A 13,891-nucleotide genomic window follows, 5' to 3' on the forward strand; every position below is an offset into this window, starting at 1 on the left:
TTGCCAGTTTTTCTTCTAATAAAGAAGTGTCCTTTAATTTCCTGGCTGCAGTTGCCAGCTGCAATGATCTTTAAGTCCAATGACAGAAAATCTAACACTGCTTCCAATTCTTCTTCTTTTATTTGCCAGAAAACGATAGGACCAGTTGCCAAGATCTTAGTGTGTTTTGTTTTTTATATTAAGCTTCCCAGTTTTCACATTCTCCTGTTAAACTTTCATCAAGAGGCTTCTTAGTTTCTCTTCATTTTCTGTCATCAGAGTGGTATCAATGAGTATACTCAATGAAGCAGAAGTAGATCTCTTACTTTGTCCATAATGCAGCAAATGTTAGCCATTGTCTATACCTCTTCTGCTTTTCTGAAAACCATTCTGTTCTTCTGGCAATTCTCACAGTCCACATATTGCAGAAGCCTAGCTTGCAAAATCTTAAGTACAACCTTGTTTGCATGTGAATGCATGTAATTGTTTGGTAATTTGAACATTCTATGGCATTGCCCTTCTTCATAAGTATACTAACCCTTTCCAATCTAATGGACATTGTCGTGTTTTCCAAATTTACTGGCAAATTGAGTGCAATATCATATTTTAAAGTTTTAAATAGCCCACCTAGAATTCGATGACCTCCCTCAGCCTTAACAAGGTCTACTTGATTAATTTCATTCTTCAGGATAGTTTTAGATCAATAACCAGACCATCATGGTTATCAGTGATGTTAAGATTTTTCTTGTATAGTTTTTTCTATGTATTCTCTTTTGCTTCTATTAAATCCCTCCATTTTTGTTTTTCATAACACTGATGATTTTTGCATGAAACTTTCCCATTCTGTTGTTTTCTTCTATTTCTTTGCATGGTTCATTTAAGAAAATCTTATCTTTGGAATTTTACATTTAGTTGATTATATTTTTCTCTTTCTCCTCTCCCTTTTGCTTTACTACTCTCCTTAACAATTTGTAAAGCTTCATCAGACAGCCATTTTGCTTTCCTGCTTTTCTTTTTCTTTGGAATGTCTTTCTGTTGCTGTCTCCTGTAAAATATTGCAAACCTCGATACATAGGTTCTTTAGACAGTCTACCAAGTAAGACTTCCTGGCCAATAGTTTATTGATATAAATGACATATTATAGCCTTATATATCTAAAGAGCCTATAAGTTATAAAATTTATTACTCCATTTTTTTCCTTTTCTTTGAGATTAAAGTCTTATTCTTTTTTCAACAAGAGATTACTATAACGCATATAAGGCCCAAATAGATAAGAATGTAAATTAAGTAGAAAAGAGGCAATGATCACTTCTTTGTGTTCCCTTTTCCTCTTATATATAAAATGAGGAAGTTAGTTCAAATAATGTCTAAATTCTTCCTCAGATTTAAGATGAGTCTGTTTTAAAAATCATATTTTTCTAACCTTAATTTAAGAAGCAGAAATGAATACTTTCACATATACTAGAGATTAAGATGTTTTTCAAGCAAACAAGGGTTGGATCCAGCATTCCAAATATAATTAGAAAATATGTATATTATGGAATACAAATTATTAAATTAAACTGAAAGTAAACTTAGTCAATTGATAGAAAAATTAGGAAAAAATCATATTAAGAATGAAGAAGTCATATAATCTAATTTCATTTTTAAAATGATGAAACTTAGAGGCCATAAATGTTAAGAGTGTATAATTTAAAACTATTACAAAAACCAACATAAGAAAATTAAACATTATTTAAAGGCTAAACATATATAATTTATAATCTCAAAGTTATTGGAAACAATGTAAGAAATGTTTAAAAATTGGAAAGATATATAACAGATATAATATAAATGCATAATTCACAAGTGTTTTATGGAATTATGCTTAACTTTCCCCAGATATCTTCTTTGAAAAAATCTATATTTTAAATACAATTTAAAAGCTATTAATAAACATTATGCATACATATTCCTTCTCATCTTTTTCCTTCTCCCAATAGACTGCAAGAAGCCTTTCCCCAATTTGGTCTGTATACACCTCATTGAGATATAGTTTTTATATGTTGTTTCCCTTATACAGTGAATTCGTTGAGATTTGAGATTGTCTTTTGACTTTCTTTGTATCCCTAGTACTCAGTACCAGGCACAGAGGAGATGTTTAATAAATTCATGCAAACTGGATCTTCTTCACATCTGTACAGATAACAGAAATGCTTAAAGGTCCTCATTATAAAGAATGTCCCAGCCACCAATATCAACCTAGTCTTTCTTACCTCTCTTCTGTCAGCAAAATACCTATAAACTTGTGAAATAGTTACAATATAGAACAGGATGATAGATTAACAACTAAAATAAAACAACACGAAATACAAAATTATTTGTAGTAACAAAAATTATTTGTTAAATCTTAAAATACTAGAGAATATGAATTATTTTTCTACTTTTTTTTTTTTTTTTTTTTTTTTTGGCTGAGGCAATTGGCGTTGTGCCCAGAATCACACAGCTAGGAAGTATTAAGTGTCTGAGGCTAGATTTGAATTCAGGTTCTCCTGACTTCAGGGCTGTTGTTCTATCCACTGCATCACCTAGCTGCCCTTATTTTTTTCTACTCTTAATAAAGTAAAAGTTAGTCATACCAAATTAAAAAGTCTGATCTTAGTTCTGTCACATTCTACCCTAAGGGGCAAGAAAGTTTCATCACATTATACTTATGTATGAAAATGATTTTGAGTTACAGAAATTCATGTTGAACTCAGATTGGATTTTAGTTTTCCCCACTGAAATGATATCTTAAATCAAAATAATCCCATATCTTTACTTCAGATTTTATGCTTTCTTGGGGGCTGGTTAAAGCAAATGCTGGATACAAATAATATAACAGACCTCTAAGAAAAGATTGACTGAAATTTTTCTACATACTAAAAAAATGTTTTTAAGGTTCAAGTGTCAAGAACAGTTTTCAAAAATGGTGCTCTGAAAGTTATGAAATCAAAGTTATTAATAAGAAAAGCTGACACAGAGGAATCTGTGGTTTATAAAGTACTTTTTGGATTTACAATGGTTGTTTTCTACTTTTAAAAAAATGAAAGGTATTTTTATGATATTTCTTTATCTGTCACCAGAGAACCTGGGTTATTGGTGAGATATGCACATACCAGACACTCAAAAATTTTGGTTAACAAATAATTCACAGAAAGGCTAGGCTTTTCTGCCTGTCATTCATATTAACATATTAATAAAATAGCAATAAGCTTAGAATATTTTTGAGAATTGTTTTCAAGAACTTTCAATGCATTTTAGAAGAATTATTTATTTATAACTAACAGATTCATTCCAAATCATTGCTGAACTGTTAATTAAATAAAGTTTGCTGAAGCTCTCCAATAGATCAACATTTGTTTAGAGTAGTTTGAGTTACTCTCCATACCTGAGAATGAAATTACTCAAATATATTACCCCGTAACTGTGGATGCTCAGGCCAATGATGCCAACTGTAACCCATACAAACCTGCCTGTATTATTCGCGCTTCTTATTCATTTCTTCACATAAGTTCACAACAGAGGCATCACCCAATTGTTTAAGGGCATTTTTGATTTTTTGTTTTGTTTTGTTTCTTTGAGAATGAGAACATCAGTGAATTAACATTATTTTCCAAGAGTCTTCTCTTTTCCATCACCACTTGACCAACCCATTTTCTTTTGTAAGTGTACATTTCTTTTCATCTACTACTTCAGTACTTTTTTGAAAATCATAGTTATTTCCTGTTTCACTTTATTTCTTCACTGTATTCTGAGAAATTAATCTATAAATTAGACTAACTTATCTAAATAATGCTTCCACCAAGAAGTGAAGATGTTCATTTTTAATTATTTTAATGTTGTAAATGTAACATGCAGCCATAATACCACCTGTAGCATATGGGTATTAAAACTGATCCCCGTTTCTAAAATATTGTTTTAAATTCTAAAATATATTTTTTAAATTAATGTTTTTCCTGAATTCAGACTAGCTTTTACCTCTAAAATCAGACCAGATTAAATATACATAGAAATTTATACTAGTACAAAAAAAAAAAGCAATAAGGCTTGCATATGATACTTACATTGACTTTGAAAGCTTGTACAGTGTTATCCAAGAGAAGGATATTGCAAACCACTTCTGTATGTTGTCTGTCTCGTGCCAGCTCGGATGCTCGTACATTGTAAGTTCTGCCAGCTGGCAATCGGAAGCGTGCGGTCATTACTGTCCACACAGGGTCTTTGCAAATAAAAGAAAAAAAATGATAGCATGGTAAAGAAAGATACAACATAACCCTTAAATGTGTTAAACTGCTTTTTTCCCCTTTCATTTGTTTTTTTTTTTTTTACAATAATCATCATATTCCAGTAGTATATTAAGATTGAGTAACAGGTCTCATTTCTACTATCTCATATAATCATAACCTCTTGCTGTTTAAGTGTTTAAATTTTAAAAGTTTATTATTTTTACTAAAGAACTCATTAAACAAAATTAAAATTGAGATATCAGAAGAAAGACAAAAGAAATCAAGAAAACATTTGGAAATTATTATATATAATCTCATGCTAATAATCTAGAAATCCAGAACAAAAAAAGATCATCTAAAAAAAGTATAAAGTATTTCAAGCTAAATAGTTTTTCATCTCAAAAGAGAAATTGGACAACCCATTTAAGAGTTACTCTACAAAAAGAAAATATCTGCCCTAACTCCACAAAGAACCACTTGTGGAAAAAATGTTATCACATTGTTTTTGAAAAAAAGTCATAGAAATACAATTAATTTGAGTAAATACTGGGGGTTCACTATGTAGAAATCACTTTAGTAGTTTATAGATTGTGATGACAAAAATGAAAATGGTTCATTAATCAACAAGCATTTATTATGTACTTACTATGTAACAGTGACTGTGACAAGTGTTTCAGATACAAAAACAAAAAATTAATCAGTTCCTGCCACCAAGATACTTTTATTCTACTACAGAAGACAACATTTGCAAGCCAACATGGTAAAACGGGATATGAAGTTACAAGACCTGGGTTCAAATTCAGACTCTTGACATTAATTACCTGAATGTCCTGTCCTAATGTCCTAAAATGAAGGAACTAAACAGAATGACCTTAAGAGACACCAAACATCTTTAAATATATGATCCTAGTGGTGATATGCTTCTATGTGTGTGAGAAAGGGAGAAGGAGAAGAGGAAGAAGGATGGAGGGAAAGAGAGAGAGAAGAGTGAGACAGAGACAGAGACAGAGAGCGAGAGAGAGCGAGAGAGAGCGAGAGAGAGTGAGAGAGAGAGAGAAAGAGAGAGGAGAAAAAAAGAGAGAGATCTCACACAAAATAAATAGAAAGCACTCTGGAAAAACGTCTTTACCACTGCATGAATAAGGTGGTAAATGAATGAGCTCTGAAAGAAACTTGAAAAGAGAAAACACTGAAAGAGCATGGCTGACAATGAGACTGTTAAAAGAACTTTAAAATCTTCATGAATCATTGGATTCCCTAACACATGATGAACAAAAACCAGCAGGAATCATTGGATTCCTTGAGATGAAAAATTGTTGATGAGACTATTGCAGTACTCTTTATGGGGCTACATCCTCTTATGTTAAAATGTTACTAGATAATTTGTCTTATGAAATCTTAACCCCAAACGATTGGAAATCCATAGCAAGGTCATGTTTAGAACCTGGACAAAAATTGTTGTGGCTTTCAGAGTTCCATGAATTATGTAGGATTCAAGCCCAACGCAATAGGCAAACAGGAGTTAATGTACAAATAGCTTTTGACCAACTAGCTGGTGAAGGTCAGTATGCAGAGAATTCAAGACAGATTTATTATCCCATAACAGTGTATGAGCAAATTTCTAAGGCTGCAATAAAAGCTTGGGGTTCTCTCCCAGGACAAAAAGATCGAGGGGAAGCCTTCACAAAAATAGAACAAGGTCCCAATGAACCTTTTGCAGATTTTGCGGGACATTTACAAACAGCTATAATAAGAACCATTGGAGATAATGCAGCAACAGAAATAATGACCAGACATCTGGCTAAGTAAAATGCCAATGAGGTTTGCAAAAGAATTATATGGGGACTATACAAAGATGCTCCTTTAGAGGAGATCATAAAATGCTGTGCCACAGTAGGCACAAATGCTTATTATGCCCAGACTATGATGAACATGGGAAGACAGGGTCCCTCTTGGCAAGGGATTGTTAGAGAAATTTGTCGATGTTTTCAATGTGGAAAAGTTGGGCATCTTAAGAGTTCAGTGTAGTAAGTAAGAGTAAGAGGACAGGGTGAGAGAAAACCCAAAACCCCATGTCCAAAATGTAACCAAGGCTTTCACTGGGCTTCAGACTGTAGACTGACCCAGAGAAATGAGAGGCAGGGCCCAGCTCCAAGGTATCAATCAAAAGACAGATGGGGCATGATAGCAGCTGAGGTTACACCCAGAGAGTCTTTAGAAATTCAGGGTTCTGGTGTGATCAACCAACAGAAAAGCAATCAGGATTACAGTTGGGGAGAATACAGGTTTTTTAACCAACAGGGCAGTGTCCAGTGCAAACAGCTCCACTATCTTTAGATAATTGCCAGATGATGTGGAGAGATCCAGAAAGTGGTAAATGGAAGGGATCAGATAGGTTAACTGCTTGGTTCCAAGAGCTCTTGTAGCTTGTCTTTTGCGTCTGCTTTCTTTAGCCTCCAGCCAGCACAAAGGTGAAATGAATCTGACTTGCCTCCAAGAGTGGGCTTGTGGGCTTCCTCCCAGAGTGCTCCTCTCCACAACCCCTGGCAATTTTCCGAAGTAAGTCACTTGACTGGCTCCCTGAAGCTCTATTTGTGCTCTTTCTCCAAGAATGGGATTGTGGGATATGACAGTGGGATTATAGATTTCCTCCCAGAGTGCTCTCTGGTCCTAAGAGCTTCAAGGGAGGTGTGAATTCACAAAGTTGCAAAGTTAACTTTGTGAATCTCCCATACTTGTGAACTCCAATGAGTAAAGGTGTGAACACAAGCATTGTTTCTCAGTTCCACCTAGTACCTTATTTCTTCTGGCCCATAACATCTCCTTGTAGGTTCAGATCAATCATACTGAACCATGCTAAATTAGATAATTATTGTCTCTATCAACTCTAATGACTTAACAGTTTGTAATCTATAACAACAGGATTCTACAAGGTAAAGATAAAGAGTCAATGCAGTCCAGGCATGGACAATACAAAGCAACAGGAAAAAAATACAGTGCTGTATATTATAGGAACAAAAAGGCTAGTTTAACTGGGCCACAGAGTGTGAAGAAGAATAATGTATATTAAATCTGGAAAGAGAAGGTTATGAAAATTTTAGAGTTTACTGAGTAGAGAAATGACATTCTCAGAAAACTGTTTTAGGACCATGATTCCAGCAGCTCCAGGTTATGGACTGGAATAATCATAGACCTTGAGGCATAGAAAACAATTAGAATACTACTGTAACTGTCCAAGCAAGAGGTGATGAGATCCTGAATTAGACTGATACAACACAAAAAACACAACAAATACTTATAAAGTATCTACATAATACAAACAAAGGTGTGAAAGGACTGAGTAAGAAATAAAGTTTAGTAAGACACAATCCCTCCCCTCATAATGCTTACAATTTAATAAGTAAACAGATACCAACAATGATATTAGAAAGTTGTCATTCCCTTCTATACAATACAACGTACACATGTAAGTACAATACAAAGTGATCTGAAAAGGAAAAGAATGCTAACAACGGGGAAATATTGAGAAAGATTTCACAGAAAAAATGTCGAGTAAGTTAAATCTTGAAAGACTAGAGGCAAGAAGAGTGAGATATAGTGCAGGCAGAGCTGACAAAATGTGGCAAATTTTTGGATATGCATGTTTGGTAAGAGTGGAAACGTGAATATAACACACCAAGATTGGGAACTTGGCTCAATAAAAGGATGGTGCCTCAATAAAAAGTTTGGAAGAGAACTGAGAATTCTGAGTTTCACATATCGATGGGATATCTACTTCCAAATGTCCAAAGGCAGCTTGTGAACATTGTAGACTTAGAAGCAATCAACCTAGTTATGATAATTAAAACTTTGTGAGATGTCACAGGGCAAACATACAGAAAGAAATAAGGCTGAAAACAGAGTCCTACTGTACAACTAAAATCAGGGAATGTGACATGACCCAAAAAAGGAGACTGAGAAGGAAGTTTAAGTGATTTCTTACAGAAATTCAATTAATGTTAATACTATGCTAAAACAAAGATGAAAACTACCTAACAATCCTTTAGTCAAAGAATACTTAACCTACTTACTAGACAGATGGTAACCATATAAACTTCTTTATAAAATCTTATAGGAAAAAATGCTGGATGACTGTGAGCAGCATCACTTCACAAAGCATGAAGCAGCAGTGGAAAACATTTTTGCCTGTGGAAGACTACAGAGATAAAACATTACATATTCTGTTGGACTCAGGTTCATATTGGTTAGTTCTGCTATCCTGCTTTTTTTTTCCCTCCTTTAAAAATTTTGTCATTTCTCTAAGTAGGAGATAATGGGTAATCAAAGTGATTACCCCATTACCCAAGGTAATCAAGCAAAAATATCAATGATAAACTAAAACAGCAGAGAAAATATAAACTGTGATTATAAAAAACTTGGTATGAGAGACCCAATTAAGGAAAATGATCCTAAGAGAATGAAAGAATGAAGCTGGAAATATGATATGAGACAATAAGTGTAAAAGATGTTAAGATCTTTAAACATTTAAACTTCATTAATGACAACAGAATTACCACTTTTAGAGTCAATATTATTGTTCCTGATAATATACACAGGGAACTAGAAAAGTTATAAAAGAAACATACAAAAGGAATGAAAAGTACAGTTTATTTAGATCAAATAAGGTCTACATAAAGATCTGTGGTTAGAGGTAATACACTTTTTGACAATGTTGAGAGATTTAAGGTATTTAAGATTGTATGTATTATGTATATGTATACATATTATATCTATGTATATAGAAACTTGTAAATAAAACAAGTGACCAAAATGCCACATTTCATTGCTTTTTAAAAAGACAATCAAGAAAATGGAACTCATATTGCCTATATTTTTCCATCTATAAATTTTTATGAGAATAAAGTATCCAAATCAACAATATCCCTAATGTTAGAAAAGGAAGGGAATAGCTACCCATTCATAAATTCTCTATAACAATAAAATTACTGACTGAAAAGTGTGTTATTGTTGCTTAATTGTTCATTTGTGTTCAATTCTTCATAACCTCATGAATAATGCACTGTTCATTAGTAGAACTTTCTCAGTAGAGTTAGTAGACTTAGTAGACTTAGTAGAAAAGATACTGGAGTGACTTGCCATTTATTTCTCTAGTATATTAAGGCAGAAGTTATGTGGCTCACCTAAAATCATACAGCTAGTAAGTGTCTGAGAAGACTCTTCTCTTCTTGACTCTAGGTCCAGAAATCTATTCATTGCGCTACCTACCTGTCTCCTAGCTGATTGAAAGGTATAGAGAATACATAATCCCATAAAAGTTCATTCCTTATTGTCTATAAAAAGAATTTAATTTATTAGAGCAAAACAATGATTTAGCTTTATATGTAAAGACAATCTAAGATTTTTTTAAAGTTATGGTGATTCTCTAATTTAAAATCAGACTTGTTCAATCAGCTAAGACTGTCAATATCAAATGAAGTATAAAACAGGAAGACTGATGATGCTCATAAAATTGTCCCATCATGGAAGACTTTAGCACTGAGTCCAGATAGTGAGCTCAACAGATATTATTGTTTCCAAAACAATACTGTGTCAATTGAATTAAAATTTGGCACATTACAGAATCTCTTAAATCAGATCTATAATCATTCAGGAGTTTGGTATAACTCTTGATGCAGATTTCAAACCATTCTGAATATAAAATGTTTTGCAAATCTTAGTGCTACCAATCTATCTACATACACACACACACACGCACATATATGTGTGTGTGTGTGTATACGTATATGTGTATATGTATATACACAAACATATGCATATATTCATATGTATACTTGAGCTACTATTATCTTCCACTCTTAATGACCATATTTACCAGATTTCTATATATTAAGGACTTTCCCCTAAGTCTTTGGTTACAAATGCATGGATACTAATATATCAAAAAGATATTTTATCATGTACCCCTTTTTTTTTATTTTAATTTTGCTTATTTATTATGGCTTTTCATTCACAAAGCATATGCATGGATAATTTTTCAACATTGACCCTTGCAAAACCTTCTGTTCCATCTTTTACCCTCCTTCCCATCACCCACTCCCCAGACGTCAGGTAGTCCAATACATGTTAATATGTTAAATCCAATATATGTATACATATTTATATAGTTATCTTGTTACACAAGAAAAATCAGATCTAGAAAGAAAGAAAAAAACCTGAAAAGGAAAACAAAAAATGCAAGCAAACAACAACAGAAAGAGTGGAAATTCTATGTTGTGGTCCACGCTCATTTCCCATAATTCTCTCTCTTGGTGTAGCTGGATTTTATTCATTACTGAACAACTGGAACTGGTTTGAATTATCTCATTGTTGAAGAGAGCCACTTCCATCAGAATTGATCATCATAGAGTTTTGTTGTTGAAGTGTATGATGATCTCCTGGTTCTGCTCATTTCACTTAGCATCAGTTCATGTAAGTTTCTCCAGACCTCTCTAACATTATCCTGCTGAACATTTCTTACAGAACAATAATATTCTGCAACATTTATATACCATAACTTATTCAGCCATTCTCCAATTGATGGGCATCCACTCAGTTTCCAGTTTCTGGCCACTACAAAAAGGGCTGCCACAAACATTTTTGCACATATGAGTCCCTTTCCCTTCTTTAAGATCTCTTTGAGTGTATCCCTTGTTTTTAGCACATAACTAGCACACTTGGTTTTTCAATCATACATCTCTCTAACATTCTACATTCCTTTTGAATACAGTATTTCCTTCACATGTATTACAACCTACATTCCTGATCACCAGATGCCTCTACAATGCTCTTTGCATAACTTTCAATATTATCATCAGTAAAAGTCTTAGAATATAATTAGTTAGAAAGCCTGGGTGTCCTATGTCAGGTCTAGAATTAGGAAAACAAATATTCCTGAGTTCAGCTGTGGCTCGGGATACTTAGTGACAACCCTGAACAAGTCACCTAATCTTGTTTGCTTCAGTTTTCTCACCTTTAAAATGAGCTAGAGAAGGAAATGATAAGCCACTCCAATATCTTTGCCAAGAAAACCCCAAATAGGATCATTAAGAGCTGGACACAACTGAAGAAAGAACTGAACAATACGAAGAACAAAAGAGACATTAAACCATAGACTAAAAAAACTAATTGGAAATGAAATAACCTTATCTAAAAAATAGGTGTGTCAAATAAGAAATCATACAAACAACTGATAATTTCATTAAGTACAAAAAGAAACAATGTATCAAAATTAGGAGAATACAGCAAAAGAATTACTTAAGGAAAAATTTATATCTCTATAAATTTACATCAATAAAAGAGATAGAATAAATTGACAAACTAGACATGTAATTGAAAAAATAGAAAAACACAAACTTCCAGTTAAGTATCAAAACAGAAATCCTGAAAATGTAAAGCAAGATTAGCCTTAAAATGAAAGGTTAAAAAAAAAAAACTCAAAACACTGAGCAAATAAATAAATCCATCAGCTAATTTGTTTTTTGAGAGGGAGGGAAAGGGAAAATACAATATAATCGATGAGCCACTGGATAATTTGATTTTCAAAAAAGATTTTCAAATTACTAGTATCAAAAGTGAGAAAGGTGAATTAATCAATGAAGATGAAATAAAAGCAGTTATAATTATGAGTTGTTTTACCAAATTATATACCAGTAACACTGGAAATCTAAACAATACAGGTGATTATTTAGAAAAATGTAAATTATTCATATTGAAAGAACAGGAAAAAAGTAATACCATCATAAAAAAAAAAACTGAACAAGCCAAAAATTAGTTAGGAAAAAAAAAACCCAGATCAGATCTCAAACTACAATACAAAGTTATAAATATGAAAACAACTTGGTCAAAACAACTTGGTACTCAATATGGAAAAGAGGTTGATCAACAAAATAAGTTAGCTGCACAATAAATAGAAAGGGGAAAAAGTCAAGATGGCAGAGAGGATCCACATTTCTTTCTGACCTTCTCCTACAACTTTCAGACTAATTAGCAAATCCAGTTTCTGAATTAGTTCCGGACTGACAGAATCCAGGAATATTGGGAGTGCAAGAAATTACCAGCAGAAGGTAATTTCAAAGAAAAGGTCTGTTTCAATCAAATATGGAGGGAGGCCAGCCAAGTGCAAACAGGCTGAGCACAGATAGCAGAGAATCTACAGGGAGGAGTCTACAGCAATGTTGGTTATTCTGCCTGGGATTGCAAACCATCAGCAGAGAAGTTAGAAAACAACCAAAAGAAACACAAAAGATCAATAGTGAACCCCAAAACGCCACAATCTCACAGGACCTGGTCACGCCCACCCAGCACTGGGAGTGAGTCAGCAGGGACTCAGTGCAGTTGCAGCTATTTATACAGAAATCTTGGAAAACCTCTCCTGCTCTAAAAGCGGACCTTAACTTTTTTTTTTTTTTTAAATCAGTAAAAAGGCAAAGAAAACTCTGACCATAGACAGTTTTTATGGTGAAAGAGACTAAAAACAGATTGTCTCCAGATGAAGCCCCAAAAGGTGATACAACCTGGTCCCCCATCATACAATGCTCTTCTAGAAGAAACTTAAAAGGATCTTAAAAGAGAGCTAGAAGAAAAATGGGGAAAGGAAATGAGAACTTTACAAGAGGGTTTGGAAAAGACATAACATTAACAGATAGATTTGATAAAATGGAAAAAGAAAACAATTTCAAAAAAAAAACAGAAAAAGAAAATAACTCCTTAAAAAACAGAAAAAAAAATTCCATAGAACAAAATAACTCATTTAAAAATCCAATTGCACAAATACAAAAAGAAGTAAATGAAGAAAATAATTTACTAAAATTCAGAAGTGAAGAAATAGAAATGACTCAATGAGACAAGAATCAGTCAAGCAAAACCAAAAGAAAAGAAAAAAAGAAAAAACAGAAAAAAAAAGTAAACTACCTAATTGAGAAAACAACTGAAAATAGATCTAGGAGAAACAATCTAAGGATTAGTGGACTCTCTGAAAACCATGATGAAAAAAAGAGCCTCGACACTATTTTAAAGGAAATCCTCAAAGAAAACTGCCTGAATGTCAGAATCAGAAGGTAAAATAACAATTGAAAGAATTCACTGAACACCTTCTAAAAGAGACCCTAACTCCAAGGAATATCATGACTAAATTTCAAACTATCAGACCAAGGAAAAAATATTACAAGCAGCCAGAAAAAAATAATTTAAATACCAAAGAGCCACAATAAGGATTACCCAGAACCTAGCAGCTTCCACCTTAAAGGATCAAAGGAACTGGAATCTGATATTCCCAAAGGCAAAGGAACTTGGAATGGAGCCAAGAATAAACTATCCTGTTAAACTGAGCATTTTCTTTCAGGGAAGAAGATGGGCATTCAATGAAACAGGTGAATTCCATTTATTGTTAATGAAAAGACCAGAACTGAACAAAAAATTTGATCTCCAAATATAGAACTCAAGAGAAGCATAAAAAGGTAAAAAGAAAAGAACTTGAGAACTGTATTTCTGTTATGGATATACATAGAAAGTGCATGTATAATCTGATTTTACTGCTATAACATAAAAAAGAAACTAGAGGTGGAAAGGGGATTGTACCAGAAAAAGGGGAAAGGAGGTAAAATGAGGGAAATTACATCTCACGAAGA

The 13,891-nt window shown here is 33.2% G+C and overlaps 1 protein-coding gene across 4 annotated transcripts in view; it reads right to left on the reverse strand.

Annotated features, from left to right (window-relative positions):
• PTPN4 (protein tyrosine phosphatase non-receptor type 4) overlaps positions 1 to 13,891 on the reverse strand; it is a 218,855-nt gene that overhangs the window by 171,713 nt on the left and 33,251 nt on the right. For all 4 annotated transcript variants that reach the window (XM_031959946.1, XM_031959947.1, XM_003763793.4 and 1 more), the window contains exon 2: positions 4,065 to 4,219. In XM_031959946.1, coding sequence (XP_031815806.1) covers positions 4,065 to 4,202 — 138 coding nt within the window. In that variant the 5' untranslated portion in view covers positions 4,203 to 4,219. The remainder of the gene's footprint in view (positions 1 to 4,064; positions 4,220 to 13,891) is intronic.

The sequence above is a fragment of the Sarcophilus harrisii genome, chromosome 3 (genome assembly GCF_902635505.1).
Source record: "Sarcophilus harrisii chromosome 3, mSarHar1.11, whole genome shotgun sequence".
In the NCBI taxonomy this organism is placed as follows: domain Eukaryota; kingdom Metazoa; phylum Chordata; class Mammalia; order Dasyuromorphia; family Dasyuridae; genus Sarcophilus; species Sarcophilus harrisii.